The sequence below is a fragment of the Podarcis melisellensis genome, assembly GCF_964234715.1.
Source record: "Podarcis melisellensis genome assembly, chromosome: W".
In the NCBI taxonomy this organism is placed as follows: domain Eukaryota; kingdom Metazoa; phylum Chordata; class Lepidosauria; order Squamata; family Lacertidae; genus Podarcis; species Podarcis melisellensis.
Window position 1 is genome coordinate 2,840,662 of NC_138535.1, and position 21,546 is coordinate 2,862,207.

Below are 21,546 nucleotides of genomic sequence, written 5' to 3' on the forward strand. Positions count from 1 at the left end.
CCTAGACTTCTAGAAGTCTATGAGGAAATAGCTCATAAAGGTATATCTGCTACAACATTCAATGAAGCTTTAATAATAATTATACCAAAACCTAACAAAGACCCTATAAATGTGCAAATTATAGACCAATATCATTAATGAATGTTGATGCAAAGATTTTGAATGCAATATTGGCGGAAAAATTACAAAAGGTTATTCAAGACTTGATACCTAGTAATCAAACAGGTTTTATAAAAACAAGACAAGCCACAGACAATATCAGATTAACAATAGATTTGATAAATTTAAATAAAGATGAAGAGGAGTTTATGATATTGTCATTAGATGCAGAAAAGGCTTTTGACAGAATATATAAAGAATTCATAGGGTTTGTGTTACGTAAATTTGGTTTCCCTATAGAATACTGTAATTGGATTAAAATCATTTATAAAAAACCAACGTCCCGGATTGTTACAAATGGAAGAATTTCGAATTTGATTAGTTTAAATTGAGGAACGAGACAAGGATGTCCTCTTTCTGCGTTATTATTTAATCTGTGCCTGGAACCATTAACAAGAACAATAATTCAGGATGAGCATATCAAGGGTGCAAAACACAACAAAGATAATTACAAAATTGTATTATTTGCGGATTATATCCTTTTATTTATTACAAAACCAGAAGATACAATTCCAAAAATTATGGAGAAAATAAAAACCTTTGGCAGAATATTGAGATATTCTATAAATTGGACAAAATCAGATTTTACCAATTGGGCCAAGGGCGACATTGTATAGAAACCATCAATTTCGGATATACAAAGACTTTATTAAATAGTTGGGTATAATCATTTCATCAGGTATAGACCAAATTGTAAAATTAAATTTCAATCAAATTATAAATGAGATTACTTTTGATATGAAAGGTGGGGACCTCTAAACCTTTCCCTTTGGGGAAAGGTTAATGTCCTCAAAATGACTATTGTTCCAAAGCTTTTATACATTCTTAGAGGATTACCAATACATATTCCCAAATTTTACTTCCAAAAAATAAATCAACTATTTAAATCATGCTTGTGGGGTACAAAGCCACCAAAAATATCACTACATAAAATGCAACTTCCAACTAAGGAAGGCGGCTTTGGTCTCCCAAATCTGGAACTGTATCACCAGGCCTACCTGCTGAGTAAGACTAACGACTGGAGAGCTAGCAGGAATCCCAATTGGGCTACTCTCAAATATAGTTTCTTTGAACCTCTTGAAGGGTGGACCAAACTCGGCTCTAATTTTATGATATATCCTATTATTCTGGAGACTATTAAAGCACCTATAAAAATTTGGACGAATATAAATCAAAATACTAAGGATGACCCTTATCAGCATGAGAAATTAACAATATGGGCCAACCCAAAATTAAAAATTGGAATTCAAGTACCATATTTTTCGCTCTATAGGACGCTCTTTTTCCCTCCTAAAAAGCAAGGGAAAATGTGTGTGCGTCCTATGGAGCAAATGCAGGGGGGAGGCAGGCGGGAAAAGCCCCCAAGAGCCGCACACAAGCTCTGTGTGGCTCTTGCGGGCTTTTCCCCAGGAGGGAGAAGGGACTGACTGGCCGCATCAGTCCCTTCCCCCACCTCCTAGAAAAGCCAGCAGAAGCCGCGCAGTCCCTTTAAAGTGTGTGCGGCTTCTGCGGGCGGTGGGGGAATTCCCATGTAAGCGGCTCCTCTCCCACTTTCCTGCTTCAAAGCAACCACGGAGGAGGGAAGGAAGAGGACCATGGATCCTCCACTGCTTGTGGCTGCAGCAGATTCCCTCCTCCTGGGCTCCCTTTGAAGCAGCAAAGTGGGAGGGGAGCAGCTTACACTCGTGCAAGCAGCTCCTCTCCCACTTTCCTGCTTCAAAGCAGAGGGAATCTGCTGCAGTTGCGAGCAGAGGATCCATGGCTCCGCTTCCTTCCTTCAAAGCAGGGTGCGGGGGGGGGGGGGAAGAGGGCAGGAAATAGATGCCGGGCAGGAAGACACAACCACACTTTGACCACTGGAAAGTCCACCTCAGCCTCCCCAGATTTCCACTGAGACGGCCAGGCTAATCTCGATGGCCATAAGTCAGGCTCAGCATTATTAACTGGACTTAGATAATCCATGGTTCCCCTTCCTACCCTCCTCTGAGGCTCGCTTCAAAGAAGCAAAGCGGACAGGAGCCGCCCACTTTGCTGCTTTAAATAGTTTACTGCAACATTTGACTCAGAATATATTTTTTTTGTGTTTTCCACCTCTAAAAACTAGGTGCGCCCTATGGTCAATTGACATTGAATCAATTAATTGATGAAAATTACACATTTGTGGAATATAAGACCTTGCAAGTAAAGTATGGATTAACCAGTGGAACACAATGGCAATACATCCAATTGAAACATATGTCGGAAAGGAAGTTTTGTCCTGATGCTGTAGCAGCATCGGAATCACCCGTGCTGCTACAAGATTTAATTTCTGCAACAAAAACGAAAACCTCTACACTTGCACTATATAAAACCCTACTTAACAGGAAGAAATATGATTTAGAATATTATAGACAAAAATGGAGTGGAGAGTTAGGGGTACTGATAACAGATGATATATGGGAGTCAAGTATAAAATCATCAGAAATAGCCTCTATGGATCTAAGACTAAGACTTATTCAGCAGAAAATAATATTCAGAGTCCACTGGACTCCAGCAAAACTTTACAAGAAGAAAATAACAAATGCAGACAACTGTTGGAGATGTGGTAGTAAAAATGCAAACTTAGTACATATGATGATTAACTGCCCGATGATAAGATCATTTTGGTGCAAGGTGAAGAGATATATAGCAAGAGTAATAAAAATAAATTGTTATTTAGAGGAATTAAATTTAATTCTAAATTATATACTGGAAACGTGGGAGATTACAAGGGGTCAAAAAAAAAATGGATGTACCGTGCCATATTAGAAGCAAAAAAACTTGTTCTGATGAATTGGAAGAGCTGCAAAAAGATTCCATTGAGCACATGGATTGACAATATGGACAGACTAGCCACATATGAAGAAATTGCATGTCGACGCAAATTAAGAATGGATAAATATGAAGAAATCTGGAAGGAATATTTAAGCGATAAGTTGGACGGTGGTGGGAAGTAGGGGAATGAGACGTGGGGAAATATTGTTAAAAAGGTGTAGTCATAGGTATATCAGTACTTAAATCTGAAATGTTAAATTGTGTTATTAGTGTTATTGCGGTTTTTGTTGTATGTGTTTTTGTGGTGGTGGTTATTGAAAAAACGATTAAATAAATTTTTAAAAAGAGCAAAAAGGGACACATTTGCTGACTTCTACTTTTAACTATGTATTGCTGTGACGACTCATTTTAAATACCCCTACTATAGAAGCTGTGATATATTGGTAGTAGCAATGTTTTTAACTTTCCTTTTTCATGTGTCATATCCATTTCTTTAAAGGGGCAGTTCAACCATGGCTTCTTCTTTTGGGGCTAGGTAAAGGTAAAGAGACCCCTGACCATTAGGTCCAATCATGACCAACTCTGGGGTTGCGGCGCTCATCTCGCTTTATTGGCTGAGGGAGCCAGCATACAACTTCTGGGTCATGTGGCCAGCATAACTAAGCCGCTTCTGGCGAACCAGAGCAGTGCACGGAAACGCCGTTTACCTTTCCACCAGAACGGTTCCTATTTATCTACTTGCACTTTGACGTGCTTTTGGGGCTACAGAGAGCCAATCTGGGTGAAATAATGAAACTGGCAGCAAACTGAGACCTTGTGCCTGTTTGTTGGGTCACCAGGGCAGGGGGGACAAGCGTTAAGCTGGGCAGAGGGTGGGAAGGCATTTTTTCCTTCCAAAGACTGTGGTAAGAGTTAACTCTTCCTAAGTTTTTTTGCCCTTCTCTTGGGCTTGGGAGGAAATTACAGGCCTTGGAGACTAAGTGACAGTTGGTTTGGGATAATGGCAGGGCTTGATGAAGAAATCTCAACTTTCCCCAGGGGATGCTGTGGCTTTAAATGATTCAGAGGCAATCTGGTGGGTTTCCTCCTTGCTCCACTTGCACAAACATCTTTTCCCAGTTCCAGCTGCATTGCCTTGCTTGCTTTCTCACCTCCCAGGACCTCCCCTTCCCTTTTTCAGCAGTCCTCTCCCGCACTCCGTTGTCTGATTAAAGAGAATTAAGTGGGGAAGTGGGGGCTGCAAAGTTCTCACTTTAAGAGGGATCCTGTAATGATGAATTGCTGAAACCTAGCAATCGATTAGCTGGCTGCTGCAGAGCCCACCATGCTGCTGAAATTGCCTTGCCAGCTGCTGGCGCTGCTTGCAAGTGGCTGCCTCGGCCACTGGAGTTTCCCTAGCAACATCAGCACCTGCCTGATGAACCCGAATAAAACAAGTGGTGGAAGAACAGAAGAGGATACTCTGAGATTGTGGGACTAATAGTGAGACTTTTAATATTAATTTACATTATTTGATTTTTGGACTATACTTATGTGGATATATACTGGTCTCTCTTGATCTCCCTGGAGTAACATTTTGTCTGTTAGACAAAGAAATTGAAAGTCATAGTGGGGGGAAGGGAGAGACACCAGGTGACATCTAGGGGTAAATATTTGAATTACAATTACTGAATAACCTTCTGTCAGGGGTTCAGGAGCAGAGGCACAGGGGAAAGAGGAAGCGGAGAGCGAAGGGGAACAATCCGAGGGCAGCGTAGGTGAGGATGACAGTGGGGCAAGAGATTCCATGAGCCTGTCCAGTGATTCGCAAGATTCCCAGAAGGGGGCACCTATAGCCAGAGCAAGGGGGGTCCCGGGAGGGACGCACCAGAAGCAAGGGACCAGCGGTGACTCCCAAAGCAGCAGCTGGAGATCGGGACCAGTTTCCCCACCAGAGCGTAGCAGGGGGGAAGAGTCCCATGTGTCAGGACTGGCTTCCCCTCCAGGGGAAAGAGATGAGTCAGGGCTGACCACGCCCCTATCGCTGAGTGAGGGAACAGAGAGGAAGTCAGATCCAGCTAGCCTCCCCGAAGGGGGAAGCAGTGGTAGGAGCAGTGTAACGGTCAGGAGGAAGGTTGCCGGCTGGGCGCGTGCGCCAAGTTCAAATGCACAGGCGCGCGGGACAGCCGGGAGTGCGGATTGGGAGCCAGGTCCTAAAGCATGCCGGAGGCAGGGGGAAGAATCCGGGGACTCTTCAGCATCAGAAGAGTCCAGAAAGGGCAACACCCCGGCGGGCAGGCGGACCCAGAGGAGAAAGGAGCAAAGGAGGAGGTGGAGCAAGGCTAGGGTCTTGAACTGGTGTCTGGGGGGAGGAGATTCAGATGGAACTTCAGCGGTCTAGGGTTGAGACGTAGAGCTGCGCGCCGCGGCTTTGGAATCGAAACTGAACCTTAATAAAGACTTTTGTATATAACAAGAACTGGCGTTGGTCCTCTGTGAGCTGGGACCTTGGGCAGCTCTGACACCTTCTTTTTGCTCTTCTTGTCCCTCTGGTGGACAAAGTAATATATTGTGATATATAAGTTTTAAAAATGTCAAAAATGGGGAAAAAATTGTAGGAACTCCAGGAGATAGGAGACCGTCCAAGCAAGAAGAAATTAAAGATTTGGATAACTTATGGCTAAAAATAAAAGAAGAATTTAAACAAAATGAACAACATATTGAGAAAAAGTTAGCAGAGGTACAAGAAACCTTGGATAATAAAATAGAGGGAGTGGTCGGGTAACTCTCAAATAAAATTAAAGACTTGACGGTTCAGTCCAAGACAGTGGAGGAATCAGTGAAAATAACTCAGAAAGAAGTTAAGGAGACAAGAAAAGAGACAGATCAGATCAAGGAAGAAGTAACAGAATTGAGCAAAGTACAAGAATAAATCTGGGACAATGTGGCTTTGATGGAGATGCGTCAGAGGCAGATGAATTTAAAATTCAGAGGCAAATGAAGATGTAAAATAAAAAATGATTAAATATATGGCAAGATGGATGGACCTTAAAGAACATGAAATTGAGTATTCAGCTGAGAATGCATTTAGAATAAGCAAAGACTAAATAAAAAAAAATTACCTGGAGACTGTTTGATGATTTTTAACTCATTAGAGATGAGAAATGAAATTCTGAGAATGAGTTATAACAAACTACTCATAGATGGAAGACCAATCATAATTTTTAAAGAGATCCCTTGTGGGAGTCATAAAGCCAGAGGCAGAGGTTTGTAAATACTGCAGGGTGCCCCCTGACATTCCTCTGGGCAATGATTACCTTACAAGGAGAGGGGAGTGTCAAGCCTTGACCGGATGAGGTAACAGGAGACATTGGAATGCAGCCATGCGGCTGGACAGAACAAAGGAGAATAAATCGGAGAAGGGCGGACAGAGGGGCTGCTCTCTCTCTTACTATGGAAATAGTAAGCTTCTGTGTCTTTATTCTACCCTAAAGAAGTGCCACTTGTAACGGCTGGCTCCGACAAGTGGTGCCCCGTGTGAGGCTCAATTAAAAGAAGAGGAAAACTTAAAAGAAAGCAGTGTGAGACAGACTTCAAAGAGAACGGTGAGAAGCAACTGAAAGCAAACAGTCTGAGGCAGACTAAGAGGATTTTCGATCCAAGCAGTGGATATCATCGACACACCACGCCTGGAAAGGGCTTCAAGCGCTATTCATCTAAGGATCCCGGTGAGTCGATCCCTTTTATATTGATTTTAGAAACATGGGCAGCTCTTTGACTACTCCCCAACAGAAATTTTTAAGAGATTTAAAATTTCTCCTCTCCTCCAACCAACTGGAAGTTCCTGAGGGTGATTTGATACAGCTCATTCTAGCCATTGATGAGCATTGTCCTTGGTTTCCAGCAGAGGGCACATGGGAGCTAACACAATGGGATAAGATTGGAGCACATTTTCATGGACATCCCAGTTTTGGTGTTCAAATTTTAAATGCTTGGTGTAAAATTCGTTATGCTATGGGCTCTCTATCACCAAAAAATATCTCCATGGCTACATTGCCAAAACAACCTTCAGCTTCCTTAATTCAGCATGCTGCTGTTCTGCCATGTGTTCCAGCACTTGTTTTGCCAGCAGCCCCAGACCCCAAACCTCCAGATTACAGTGCCTCACCAGAGGACCCAATCCTGCAAAAATACAGTGGTCTGGCTGGAAATGACCCTGCTCTTTCAGCGGCAGAACCAGCTACCCCTTTTCAACGTGCAGTCCTTGCCTGCTCCTTATCTCAGGATACCATGGCATTCCCTGTTATTGTGCCCCCTACTGGTGCTCCAGCAGGAACTCAAGCCCAGCACCAACCCTTTGACTTTAAAATCTTGAAAGAGCTCCAATTGTCAGTTAGGACAAATGGACTGCAAGCTCCATTTACACAAGCTCTTTTGGAAGCTACATTAGCCCAGCCTTTGGTGCCAGATGACATCAAGCTTTTGGCACGTACAGTGTTACCCCCATCAGCAGGTGTATTGTTTGCCCATGAATGGGAAATCGCCTGTCGTGCTTATGCTCCTGCTTTACTGCAACAAGCAAGAGGGAATAATCCTAATCTTACCCTCGCAGATGTGATGGATGCTATGATGGGGCATGGGCCCTTTGATCAGGCTTCAGGGCAAGCCACACTGCTGCAGATCTTATTGAGGGATACTGCTCTTGCTGCTAAACAAGCAATGAGAAAAATCCCAGAACCCACCAGTATCCAGTCTAGGTGGGGTTCAATCAGACAAGAACCTAGAGAATCATATTCCTCCTTCATGGATAGGCTGCTTACAGCAGTGAGTCGCCAAATTGAAAATCCTGAAGCCAAACAAATAATTATCAAACAATTGGCCTTTGAAAATACAAATGAGGATTGTAAGGTTGCGTTAAGACCGATAATACACAATCCTGCCACAGACACAGCAGCCATGCTTCGCATTTGTCAGTCTGTAGGAACAGCAGCTCATCTGCTGGTAGCAGCGCAAAATAAAAACCCGCCTGTAGCCACCGATACGTTTCCAGCATGGCAAACCAAGATCATCGATACCTCAGTGTGGGGAGAAAAATGGCCTCCACCAAAAGTAAAATCTGCAACAATGGCACCATCTCGTTTTTGAACAGCTTATTTCTGAACAATTGACTTTCGGCCACATTGAACTGTCTTCATCCCACTGGCTCCAGCAGACAGGAATGGTTTGCTTTTACATTGCCAGTATATAACAATTCACAGCCCACCCAGCGATATCAGTGGGTTGTTCTGCCACAAGGCATGCGGAACTCCCCTACACTTTGCCAGCATTTTATGGATGAAGCATCGAAACCTTTCCACATGCGCCACCTAGAGGTGCTGAACACCAGCTGCATCTGGCAGTGTTTGCTACACCATTGTTGCCAACAGGAATTTTATATGCTCAGACGGACAAGAAGACGACTATCTGCATTATACCCCTCCAAAGAACATTTATTCAGTAATTGAATCCACATCAGACATTGTGATTAAAGGACGCTCACCTGCTATGGCTTTGAGCGGTTTTGATGTTGCATCAATTTATTTGCCTTTTTCACAGACTGAACAGCAGCATTTATTGATCACAAATGCTGCCGTGCAAATTGCGTTGGCTGATTTTATAGGTGTCACCATTTTTAACCCCCCAAAGGATGACCGTTTGACATTTCTGACACAGGTCACCTATGTTCTGGCTACCCCCTTGTCTCTCATACCTCTCCCCTCTGCACTAACTCTTTTCACAGATGGAACAAGAAGTAGGGGAGTAGTGACGTGGGAGGAGGGAGGAAAATGGAAATGTTTATTTACCCCTCCACAGTCTTCTGCCCAGCGAGCTGAACTAGCGGCTGTGATTCTTGCCTTTCAATCCTTTCCTACTCAACCTTTCTACCTTATTGTGTATACTCAGTATGTGTATCACATTTTTGCTGTCTTACCAATATCTTATATAACTCCTTCCTTGGATTTTGACTTATTTTCCTTGTTTCTTGCCCTGCAGGCTTTACTTCAGCACAGAGAGTTCCCTTATTATGTTGCACATCTTCGCTCCTACACATCGCACCCAGGGTATTTAGCAGAGGACAATGCAAGAGCAGATGCAGCGTTGAAGAACATTCCTGCCTTTTCTCTATTTTCTGATCCTATACTATGTCATAACACTTTTCATCTCCCTGCGAAAGCATTGGCTAAGCAGTTTTCTATTCCCTTGGCCCAAGCAAGGGATATAGTTTCCCTATGTGCTACTTGTTCTAAATCTCAGCTGGTCGTTCCTTTTGATGCTGTCAATCCTAGGGGCACGTCTGCATTGGCGTGTTGGCAGATGGATGTCACACACACACCTGTGTTGGCTCCACTCTCCAAGGTTCACCTCACGGTGGACACCCACTCTGGATTCATATGGGCTACGCCCATGAGGGGGGAAACAGCTCGGCATGTCATTCAGCACACTATCCGCTGTTTCTCAGTCATGGGTAAACCTGCGCGTATCAAAACTGATAATGGTCCAGCATATATTTCTAAAACATTTTCGGAATTTTGTATGTTGTGGAATGTGAAATTAACTCATGGTATACCCTTTAACTCCACAGGACAAGCGATAGTGGAAAGAGCGCACCTGACGTTCAAAACACTATTGCTTAAACAGCTTGGCGGCCGAAGCATACCAACAGCGGATATCCCTTCGGCTGTTCACCAAGTTCTTTTTGTGCTTAACCATATCTTATGTCCATATAACAGGACCCATACCCCCGCTGAATTGCATTTTAGGAAGGAAGAGGCACTCCCCCGCCCCTTGGTGGTGTACCGACGCTTGCCTGATCCCGCGTGGTATGGACCTGTCCCGCTGATTACATGGGGACGAGGATACGCGGCAGTGGACGTAGAGGACAAGCCTTTGTGGGTTCCAGCTCGATGCGTGGCGAGCATCTTCAACCGTGGAAGCGCCTTCCTAACCATTGCCTTGCCATCCTTTGCTGCACCGTTATACAAGGAAGAGAAGCAGACGACCCAGTCCAGTTGAAACCACCATATTTCACCTTATCAGCTGGCAAGCCGCTGTCATCAGAATCCTACTCTGGCCAGCAGCATCCACGGCTCAGCCACTCTCGAACTATAAGAACAGCGTTGCTGAATAAGACTTTTAGGGGAGAAAATTATCATAAGATATGGAGGGATAATATTTTTGTACAAGATATGATTATGTTTACCAGTTTATTGCATGCTTCTAGATGCTGCCCCCTTTTGCCAGCCATTCAGGCTTAATGTTTCATGGTGTGCCTGTCAATGGATCTTTTCGATTTACAAATATTATATCCCCTAAGCAAACCTTTTGGCCTCCAGTACAATTGACCCTCCATGAGCCTGCCCCCGTTTGTTTTCAAATTAGAGAGGGGAAAGAATCATGGGGCATATATCCAAACTGTCAATATACATTGAAATTCACTTTTAATAGCTCTTGTTCTCTTACAGGAACATACAGTGACCAATCTCAGTGTTGTAGGAGTGACACGAGTGCATGGCTATAAACTAGAAAGGAAGCCTACCATGCAGCTTGGAATCAGAATTCTTATATTCTTGGCTTCCAGATGGAAGTTGGCTTCGACATTTATTGATTTTAGTGATTATTATAGTAGTTATTTGCATTATTTTGTGTTGCTATATACAATGTATTCCTTCTTTAATTTCTATATGTACTGCATGGTTCTCCAGTCCGCGGCCCGCTTCCAGTTTCACAAGAGTCGCTTATCGCACTCGATATAACCATATTGGAACGGACATTTAGATTAATAAAATAAAGAAAGAGGGCATGTGGGAGTCATAAAGCCAGAGGCAGAGGTTTGTAAATACTGCAGGGTGCCCCCTGACATTCCTCTGGGCAATGATTACCTTACAAGGAGAGGGGAGTGTCAAGCCTTGACCGGATGAGGTAACAGGAGACATTAGAATGCAGCCATGCGGCTGGACAGAACAAAGGAGAATAAATCGGAGAAGGGCGGACAGAGGGGCTGCTCTCTCTCTTACTATGGAAATAGTAAGCTTCTGTGTCTTTATTCTACCCTAAAGAAGTGCCACTTGTAACGGCTGGCTCCGACAATCCCTACCAATAAAAAACATTTAAAGGGGGGGGATCACTCGGGACTTTGTGGAAAGCATGGTCTCCATGGGGCTGTCCCTGAATAAGTTTGGCCCAACCCATAGCCACAGACATGCCTTAGACCTGGTGTTCTCCTCTATGGACGTGGGTGATCTGACACTAAGTAAAAGTGAAACAAAAGAAGTGCTATGATCGGGTCACTTCCTGGCTCAACTAGACTTCTCCACAACCCTTCCCCTCTGCAGGGAGGTGGGATTGATTCAGATGGACTACCCCCGCCACTTAATGGATCCAGATGGTTTCCAAAGAGTAGTAGGGGATGTTTTATCCCATGCTGATGGCTTTTTAGCTGATTCCCTGGTGGCCCACTGGAATGTGGAGCCCAGAACAAGATAAACTAACAGGAAGGATTCGAAACCGGTGGGACCAGAAATTAATGGAAGACTGGAGTAAATTTACGGACTATTTGAAAAGTATTTGTGAAGTTCAGACGACGTTTGTAGGTTTGCAAGACGTTTTGTGAGGAGCATTATTGGAAGTATTGCAAAAATGGAGACGGGGAAGGATGATTTGTTAAGAGATGTAAAGGCAATATAAAGTTAAGAAATGCATAAGAAGTGGTTAAAACTGTGGATCAGCAGAGGTGCTGATGGAAGTCTAAAAAGACTGTATAAGTGATAAGTTTTGTAGTACATTTTATAATTTATATGTTAAAATCAATTACACACACACACACACACACACGATTGTGGAGCCCAGACAGCCCCACGGTTTTCACCAGAGCTGAGGGTGATGAAACAATCACAGAGATTGAATCGGACCAGACACGAGATAGAGCTCAACGTCGAGCCTACCAAGTGGCAACAGCAACGGCGAAGAGGACTTTCTTCTCTGCCTCTACTGCATCTGGAGAAAACAGCAAGATACTCTTTCAGGTGTTTCACAATCTAATGGAACCACGCCAAGATCTTCCACAATGATTTTACAAAGTTCTTAGCAGATAAAGTCGCTCAGATTCGGAATGAGGTAGACTCCACCGTGAGAGCAGGGCCAGGGTGGAAGAGTGCTAGGGTCTAGTCAAGTTGTATGGGATCAATTCCAATCTGTTACCTCCGAGGATGTGGACAGGCTGCTTGGATGAGTGAAACTGAACACCTTGTGAGGAGAATCAGAACTTACAGGGTTAAACAGTTTTGTGTGACGTCTCTGCTTACTGAGGTGTGGTTTCTTTCACATACGGGAATCTTTGTGTGTGAGTTGCTTTCACTTTTCGATGATGAGCCAGAGAGAATGTCTGCTCGATCTCCTGGCTGGTTTATGATGTTCTGCTGTACATGATTAAAGCCTTCTTAGATTAGCACGAAGCTTGCGTACGGACTATGATTTATTGCACCTACACAAGGCACACACCGCTGCTGCGATACTCTGCTTGGAGCCAGGAAGAAGTCTTGCTGGACGCCATTCTAACTCCAGACACCTGTCTCCTTGATCCATGCCCATCCTGGCTCATAAAAGCGAGCCGGGAAGGGATGGGCGATGGGCTCCATGAGGCAGTGAACACTTCCCTCTGTGAGGGAGCCTTCTCAGACCTGCTGAAAGAGGCAGTTATTAAACTGCTTCTTAAAAAAACATATTCGGAATTACAAGCCTGGTAGATGAAGGGAACACAGTGGATGTAGCCTACCTTGATTTCAGCAAGGCATTTGACAAGGTGCCCCATGATATTCTTGTAAAGAAGCTGGTAAAATGCGGTCTTGACTATGCTACCACTCAGTGGATTTGTAACTGGCTGACTGACCGAACCCAAAGGGTGCTCATCAATGGTTCCTCTTCATCCTGGATAAGAGTGACTAGTGGGGTGCCCGGTCTTATTCAACATCTTTATCAACGACTTGGATGATGGACTCAAGGGCATCCTGATCACCCCAGAGGACCCCAGAGGACAGGAGCACCCCCGAAGCACCCCAGAGGACAGGATCACACTTCAAAACGACCTTGACAGATTAGAGAACTGGGCCAAAACAAACAAGATGAATTTTAACAGGGAGAAATGTAAAGTATTGCACTTGGGCAAAAAAAAATGAGAGGCACAAATACAAGATGGGTGACACCTGGCTTGAGAGCAGTACATGTGAAAAGGATCTAGGAGTCTTGGTTGACCACAAACTTGACATGAGCCAACAGTGTGACGCGGCAGCTAAAAAAGCCCATGCAATTCTGGGCTGCATCAATAGGAGTATAGCATCTAGATCAAGGGAAGTAATAGTGCCACTGTATTCTGCTCTGGTCTGACCTCACCTGGAGTACTGTGTCCAGTTCTGGGCACCACAGTTCAAGAAGGACACTGACAAACTGGAACGTGTCCAGAGGAGGGCAACCAAAATGGTCAAAGGCCTGGAAACGATGCCTTATGAGGAACGGCTAAGGGAGCTGGGCATGTTTAGCCTGGAGAAGAGGAGGTTAAGGGGTGATATGATAGCCATGTTCAAATATATAAAAGGATGTCACATAGAGGAGGGAGAAAGGTTGTTTTCTGCTGCTCCAGAGAAGCGGACACGGAGCAATGGATCCAAACTACAAGAAAGAAGATTCCACCTAAACATTAGGAAGAACTTCCTGACAGTAAGAGCTGTTCGACAGTGGAATTTGCTGCCAAGGAGTGTGGTGGAGTCTCCTTCTTTGGAGGTCTTTAAGCAGAGGCTTGACAACCATATGTCAAGAGTGCTCTGATGGTGTTTCCATGCTTTTAAACATCTATATGAAGCTGCTGGGAAAGATCTTTAGGGGGTTTGGGCTGGGTATTCACCAGTATGTGGATGATAGCCAGCTCTACCTCTCTTTTAAATTGAAACCAGTGAAGGTCCTGTGTGAGTGTCTGGAGGCGGTTGGAGGATGGATGGTGGCTAACAGATTGAGGTTGAATCCTGACAAGACGGAATTACTGTTTTGGGGAGACAGGTGGGTGTGGGGGACCCCCTGGTCCTGAATGGGGTAACCGTGCCCCTGAATGACCAGGTGCGCAGCCTGGGGGTCATTCTGGACTCACAGCTGTCCATGGAGGCGCAGGTCAATTCTGTGTCCAGACCAGCTGTCTACCAGCTACATCTGGTACGCCGGCAGAGACCCTACCTGCCCGCAGACTGTCTCGCCAGAGTGGTGCATACCCTGGTTATCTCCCGCTTGGACTACAACAATGCGCTCTACGTGGAGCTACCTTTGAAGGCGACTCAAAAAATGCAACTAACCAGAATGCAGCAGCTAGATTGGTGACTAGGAGTGGCCGCTGGGATCATATAACACCAGTCCTATAGGATCTTCACTGGCTCCCAGTGCATTTCTAAGCACACTTCAAAGTATTGAAGCTGACCTTTAAAGCCCTAAACAGCCTCGGTCCAGTATACCTGGAGGAGCGTCTCCACCCCCATTGCTTAGCCCAGACACTGAGGTCCTCCTCCGAGGGTCTTCTGGTGGTTCCCTCACTGTGAGAAGCGAAGTTACAGGGAACCAGGCAGAAGGCCTTCTTGGTAGTGGCGCCCACCTTGTGGAATGCCCTCCCTTCGAGGAGATAAAGAATTACACAACTTTTAGAAGACATCCGAAGGCAGTCCTGTATTGGTAGGTTTTTAATGTTTGATGTTTTTATTATGTTTTTAGATATGCTGTGAGCTGCCCAAAGTGGCTGGGGAAACCCAGCCAGATGGGCAGGGTAATAATAATAATAATAATAATAATAATAATAATAATAATAATACCTAAGCAGGCAAAAGGAAATTGTTTAGTGAGGGTTTAGCAGAAAAAGCACAAAGGAGAAGTAAAAGGAACAAAGTAAAAGTCAGATAGGTTGCAGCTAAGCTGTAGTTCTAATTACCTTTGTAGGCTGGCATAGCTTTGAGGGTGGCGTGGGTTGGGGACCCTGTAGCAGAGGAGGCCCCCTTCACACTGACATGATTGACTATCATTGGTGAGGACTGGGACTTCCTTAACAGTGGAGACATACTGTGCCTTCTTTTCAGACAGGCAGGGGTGTTGGTCTCTCCTGGACGCTTGATTTTGTTCTGAGGACCGGTGACAAACTCATCTGCTTCATCAATCATCATGCCCTGGAAAACACATAATCAACCATTAAGATCAGTTAGCAGTATTGTTATTTTGGAACAAAATACCAACTCCACTCACTCAGAGTCATGAAATTTTTTTGGACGAGTGCCCTGGGATAATTACAGTAGGCTCTACCTACCTTCTTATCCTGCTTGAAAGGGTTACCAAAAGTATGAAGTCTTTTGGGTTGGTCTGGGTCAATTTCCCGAAGTAGAGAAGGCATTCTCTTTAGATATTCCTGGTAGTTCCCCATCTGAGCCACTGGAACACTATGAATGCAGTCTGCAACAGAAACAGAAACAATGTATATCATTTTCAGAAGTTTTGAACTTCCCTAAAGTTAAATAGTTAACTTGTTAAGTTTTTCCAGCTGTGCCATTTATAGTCCCATTGTTCTTAAGCATGTGTTCACACACTTTTAAGTGCAGACTGGAGATGTGCATAGGAAAAGTGTCTTTGAACCTGATGAGATTTCCCATTTTGCTAAGAGTTCCCTTGTAACACGTCAATCTTGAATGAAAGTTGTGTGTTGGGAATCTAAGGTAAGACCACACACACTGAAGTGTGGCTCCAAGTCATGTTTGCTGTAAAAGTCATCACAGAGAAGCAGAGTCAGTAAGGTTCAAATGTTTTACTGCTGCAGAAGTAACAGACACAGGAAACAGCTCTGGACAAAGTTATACACAGAAAAAGTAAGTTCTAGCTGGCAGGCTTTTCAGATACAGAATATCCCTATTACTCTAATTCCAAGGTTTCAACTGCAATACTAACACAAAATACACCAGCTGACAGAGTTGCAATCGAAATTATTCAACCCCCCATTGCTAATCAGGTTTATTATAAAAATTTACAAACTTTCAGCTGTTTGCAATGAGCAAATCAAACCAAAGCAATTGAAATAGCTTAACACAGCGGGTACTTCAAGTGGTTTCTCTGTCATGATTAATACCTCTGAGGGCAGAAACTGGAAAATGCTGAAAAATACTGGTTCATTCTGGAAGGTTCTGTTCTTTTCTGCTGAAGCAGCTGGAAATGTTATGCTTTATGTTTTGTCATCTCAAGGTCAAGCTGAGCCAGGAAAGAGAAATCTATGAGCTCAGCAGGCTGATTTCTCATTCTTACTTTTGTTTTCTACCTCTCACATCTGCCAAGTTCTCTCTTTTGTTGGAGGATCCAACATGGCGGCGAAGGTAGTTTCCGAGTAATTTCGCTTACCCTTATCAGAGTTTTTAAGTGGTTTTAAGCGGTTTTTATCCTCCCTTGTTTCTATCCGTGAGTTTTAATGACCTGCTGGCTGTGCTGGCTGTCTTTTAGTATCTTTTAGTATCCCGCTGCTTGTGTTATCTTTGTTTTCTTTTTATCTGGGTTGCTCTGACGCCCGGACTTGCCGCCATGGCTGCCGCCGCCTCCCTAACTGGGAGAGATAAGTGAAAGGTTCTCCTGGGCATAAATCCTCTGCCCTGTCGACCAGCTCTTTCCTTTAGCTTTCAGTTTATTGCATACTACGAAGTGAATTTTGCCCGACTGCTGGAACCGAGCTGTCTCGAAAATCCTAGGAACAAGGAAGAGGGGAAGGAAGAGGCTTGAACTAACTGCCTTACTGTGAGTAATTTTTTATGGCACCACTCTCCTGGAAGTGGTAGTATTCTTGTGAGGAAGACTAAAGGATTTAAGGAGCTCCCCAGCACAGTGCCCACGCCATTTCTCCTGCAAAATTGACTTATGGGTCATGGAAAACGTCCAAGAGACAATGACGAGGCATTATCCTCTCCGAGGCCTAAGCAATTAAGAAAGGGCTCACCTAAAGGAGGGAGAGGCCCCGAGGAATGTACCTACTCAATAGCAACTCAAAATCGTTTCGATCCTCTAACTGCCCTTGAAACAACATCAGAAGATGAGGCCCCTGAGACGTTACAAATTGGAAACGCTAATGGTAACACAAATGGGGATGGTCCCTATCCGAAGGAGGAGTTGGTAGCTGAATCGGACTGCACAGGATGCGAGCAACTCCATCTAATAATTAGAACTCTAAACTGTATATTTAAGAGAATTGACGGCCTATCCTCTCAGCTGCATAGCCTTCAGCAAAAACTGGATGACCAGCCGGCACAGACAGCCCAAGATGGGGCAGGAGATGTTCCATTGAGCCGGCAGAAAGCTCCACCAAACACTGATTGTATGAAGAACTGCAAATACAATCTCAACCCCGCACTGAATCGCCAATCCCTGATTCTACATCCAAGGAAGATTTCCCTAACCATCCGGGAAAGGGACCTAAGTTGGACAACGCTACATGGGTCTAAAGAGCACCTCAGATGGCTTCTAAAACTCGAGACATCACAAATAGATCTTTGTGCTGTGCTTCCCTTAGTCCGCCAGAACAGATATCAGAGAATAATGCTGGCTTTCCACTCTGCAAAAATCCCCTCTCTTCTTATTCAGCAAAAAGTGTTTTTGAATAGTCTTGGCATTTTTCCAACGAGAGTTTTCATGGACTCCATAATTAGACCCCTCCTATCGGAGAGATTAATCAAGGAGACGGTACAACCTTCTCATCCTGAACCACAAAAGAGGGCTGAGCTGTACACCTCATGTCGGGGCCAGTCCCATAGTACCCCCACACCTACAACTAAACACTATGATTGTGCCAGTAACTCTTTGACACCCCAGGAGGAAAGATGTGGAGATATCTATCGATCTTGCCTTATCGATAGAGCCGCGACGTCAGACAGCTTTACGATCCGCATCAATCACCTACAGCGGTCCGGCAGGCTTCCTCTCAAGCTGCGCAATAACTCCTGCTGTCTCTCCTTTCAGTCACGGCTTTTTAGCAGAGTAGAAGCACAGCGTGTAAAGCAGTCTTGCTTCTTGTAAGCACACATAGACAGGTTTGTCTATTTACAGCTCTTTATTCATACATTACAGCATTAAAGTCCAGGGCTTCTTTCAGCCATGTCCAAAGGCACGTCTTTCTCTCTCAGATACACAGAGAGAAGTGAAAGTACAGGGAAAAACTCCTCCTTCTTAGCTTCTAAAAGCTTCTGTCTCCGCCCAGCTTCTGTAAGCTGACGTTAGCAGGTGACACACACCAGGGGAATTTAACCAGATAAATTCTGAACCATCACACCCCCCCTTGTGTCCCTGCGTGATACCTGTGCAACATTTTCAGTAACACCTTGTGAGATCAATTCCTTCCCCAATGCCTTGTGCCCTCCCTTGGCAAACCTGTTTGGCATTTGTGGAACCACCTCACAACTCTCAGAATCGCACTGTGCGAAACTTACCCACGCACCTGTGGCCTGATACCTCTCTGGTGGGATACCTTTCGTTGTGCGACTGGACCTCCTAGGCACAAACTCAGGTGTTTCCTCTGACTCACTTTGATCAGCAGGTGTATCCTCTGCATCATGGGATTCACTCTCTGACTTAAAGCGTCTTCGAATCCTCTCCATCACACTCACAGGAGAACTAGGCTGACTTTTGGGCAGTCTCTTAACAACTTGTGGAGATGCCACATCCTGCTCTTGACCCTGGTCAGTGACCTGGTCGTCATCAGCAGCCTCAGCCTCTGCTTCCGCCTCATCAGAGCTGTCTTCTGGGTCAGAGAGACAATCTGAGAGAACATCACGCCTGACAGGAGTCTTTGACTTTACATCCTCCTCTAAGAACTCAGCGTGTTTACTGATCAGCACCTTACTCTGATCACCTGACGGGTAAGCAAATCGCCATGCACGGGCATCTGGCTCATACCCACAGAAGATCATTTTCTGGACTTTGGCTCCATCTGGCCCTTGCAAAGCCTTAGGCAAAGCGACAAGCGCAGGAGTCCCAAACGTCCGCAGAAAGTGAACCTGGGGTTTGCGGCCATTTAACAAAGAGAACGGTGTGTCACCTACCAGTGAGTTGTAGACACGATTCCAGGTAAATGACACAGCCCTAGTAGCCTCCACCCAAAACTCAGGAGGCAACCTGGCTTCTTTCAGCATCACCTGTGCAGCCTTAACCAGAGCCTCACTCCTCAGCTCTGCCACCCCCCCTTGCTGGGGTGAATTAACTGTGTGGCGTATCCCTCTCTTCTGCAAGAACTTCTGCAACGCAGAACCAGTGTACTTAGCATTTCTGTCACTGATGATCGCTTGAACCCTGGTGGAGAACCTCTGTTCCACCCCCTCAATCCAGCTCTTGATCAGCTGTGCTGCATCCTCCCTGGATTTGAGACCGTGAGCCCAGGAACTCTGCGAAAAATCATCCAAAAAAGTTAGGAGAAACCTGGCCCCCCCTAGACTTGGTTCCTTGACAGGACCGGCCAAATCTATGTGTACCAACTCAAAAGGTTTAGTGGCCACACGTTCCACCTTTGGGTAACTGCACCCTCTCACCTTTGCCTGCTTGCAAGTGTCACAATCAATGGCACTTCCACAATTTTGAATCCTACACCCCGTGGCAACCTCGGGCAGAGTCTGCAAGTCCTCTACCGACCCATGAATTGTTCTCTGATGCCATACGCATGCACATGTAACATTATGAGCGGGAATTGTAGCACGCTGGTTGGGAACTGTAGCACGCAACGCTTGTGCTTTCTCAACCTTCCCCTCACCCCCAAGAGACGTTTTAAGAATGAAAAGGTCATTCTGTCCCTTCTGCACTTTGGCCAGTAACCTCCCCCCTTTGGAGATTGTGCAGACATCATTTTCAAAACAAACTTTGAACCCCTTACTTAACAAATAAGGCACAGATAGCAAACAGTGATGAATCTCTGGAACAATACAAAAATCCACCGTCTCCTGTAAAACAGAAAGATAGACATTAGTGCATTTGCGAACTCTAGTTTTCTGTCCATTCGCGAACTTAATAGTTTGTCCCTTCGGAACTGCTGTGCAATTCCACCTCTCGACTGCAGGAATCTCTGGAACCATGTTGCGGTTAGCTGCAGAGTCAATTACAAGGCTGAGCTGGAAATTTTCCACTCCGCCGTCTTCAAACACTGCCATACTCGCAGAAACTTGATAAGACTCTTCTCGTTGTTTACCACGACCACCTGGCTCAGTTCCACGCCTGCCTGTCTTCCCAGGCCTGTTGCCATGGAAACCTGCCTGATTCTCATGGGAAAAGTCCTTGAAAACATCCTGCATCGGCTCTCTGCTCCGGTGGGGGCAACTGCCACGCCGACGTTGAACTCCAGTGGAAAAACACTGCCCGGGGCTCCTCCCAGCTGGCCTGGCCTTCCTCCTTCTGGAACGGCTCCTCCCACCAGCGTGGCCCCCCCTGAAGCTCCTCTCTGCTTCAGCACAAAGCGAAAGCTGTTTAAACTTGCCTTTGGAACTCTTCGCCCCCCCGATCTGCTCACTAGCGCTCCTAGAGGCCAATCCATCGGGAACAGGGCCTGCCAGTCCAGCCTCTCCAGGACTCAGTCCATCACACAGACGTGTAGAAGCATTACAACAGCTCCCCAACACCGTCTCAGTCCCCATTGGGCTTTCTGGGCACCCTTCTGCCTCTCCAGGGCTTCCTCCAGGACTCTGGCCTTTCGCTGACGCCTCACACAAGCCCTTCAGCAAATTCCAGGCAGCCCACGCTGTCGTTACGCCCTCCAAATGAGGCCTCAGTGATGCATCAACGCATGCTCTGAGCATCTCTAGCTCTTGATGCAGCCTTTGGCTATTTTCAGCCAACACAGCCCCACAGCTTGCTTCACCTGCTCCAGCTGCTGGCCGGCTAAGGGGTGTTTTTGGCTCCCATTGGCTTGCTTCCCAGACGCCTTCAACCAAGAACCATCCCCTTATTTGTCTGGACCACGTTGCCCAACTATTTAGAGTTAGAGGCTCTTCCAGAGGTATATTCTGGCTTTCAGCCATCTTCTCCCGTTCTCCCAAGGTGCCCCAAGCTGTACTTACTCCGTACCAGCTTCCTCCGGCCTTCCCTTCCGTGGAGAAACGATATTTCAGCTGCGTCTCAGCTCCCAGCTTTTAGCTGCTTTTTCAGCTCCAGCTCTCTGTGTATCAGAAGCTCTCACTGCCTCTCGGAAGCAGGCAATGAATCATCTGCTCTCCGGCACCCAGTCAGCTCCCGTTCCGCTCCTCAGCCGCAGACCGCTGACTTCAAAGCATTCCTGAGGCTCACACCGACTGCTTTACGAGCGTTTTCTGACTCCATAACCTGTGCAGAGATATCTATCGATCTTGCCTTATCGATAGAGCCGCGACGTCAGACAGCTTTACGATCCGCATCAATCACCTACAGCGGTCCGGCAGGCTTCCTCTCAAGCTGCGCAATAACTCCTGCTGTCTCTCCTTTCAGTCACGGCTTTTTAGCAGAGTAGAAGCACAGCGTGTAAAGCAGTCTTGCTTCTTGTAAGCACACATAGACAGGTTTGTCTATTTACAGCTCTTT

The 21,546-nt window shown here is 45.5% G+C and overlaps 1 protein-coding gene across 4 annotated transcripts in view; it reads right to left on the bottom strand.

Moving 5' to 3' along the window:
* The window catches only part of LOC309361311 (integrator complex subunit 6-like), a 112,111-nt gene that overhangs the window by 12,626 nt on the left and 77,939 nt on the right, over positions 1-21,546 (bottom strand). For all 4 annotated transcript variants that reach the window (XR_014164414.1, XM_081896200.1, XM_081896201.1 and 1 more), the window contains 2 exons: positions 15,296-15,438; positions 14,927-15,158 (listed from right to left, as the gene is read on the bottom strand). Coding sequence is in view for 3 of the 4 variants with exons in the window: in XM_081896200.1 (XP_081752326.1) it covers positions 14,927-15,158; positions 15,296-15,438 (375 nt within the window). In the remaining variant the exon portion in view is untranslated. The remainder of the gene's footprint in view (positions 1-14,926; positions 15,159-15,295; positions 15,439-21,546) is intronic.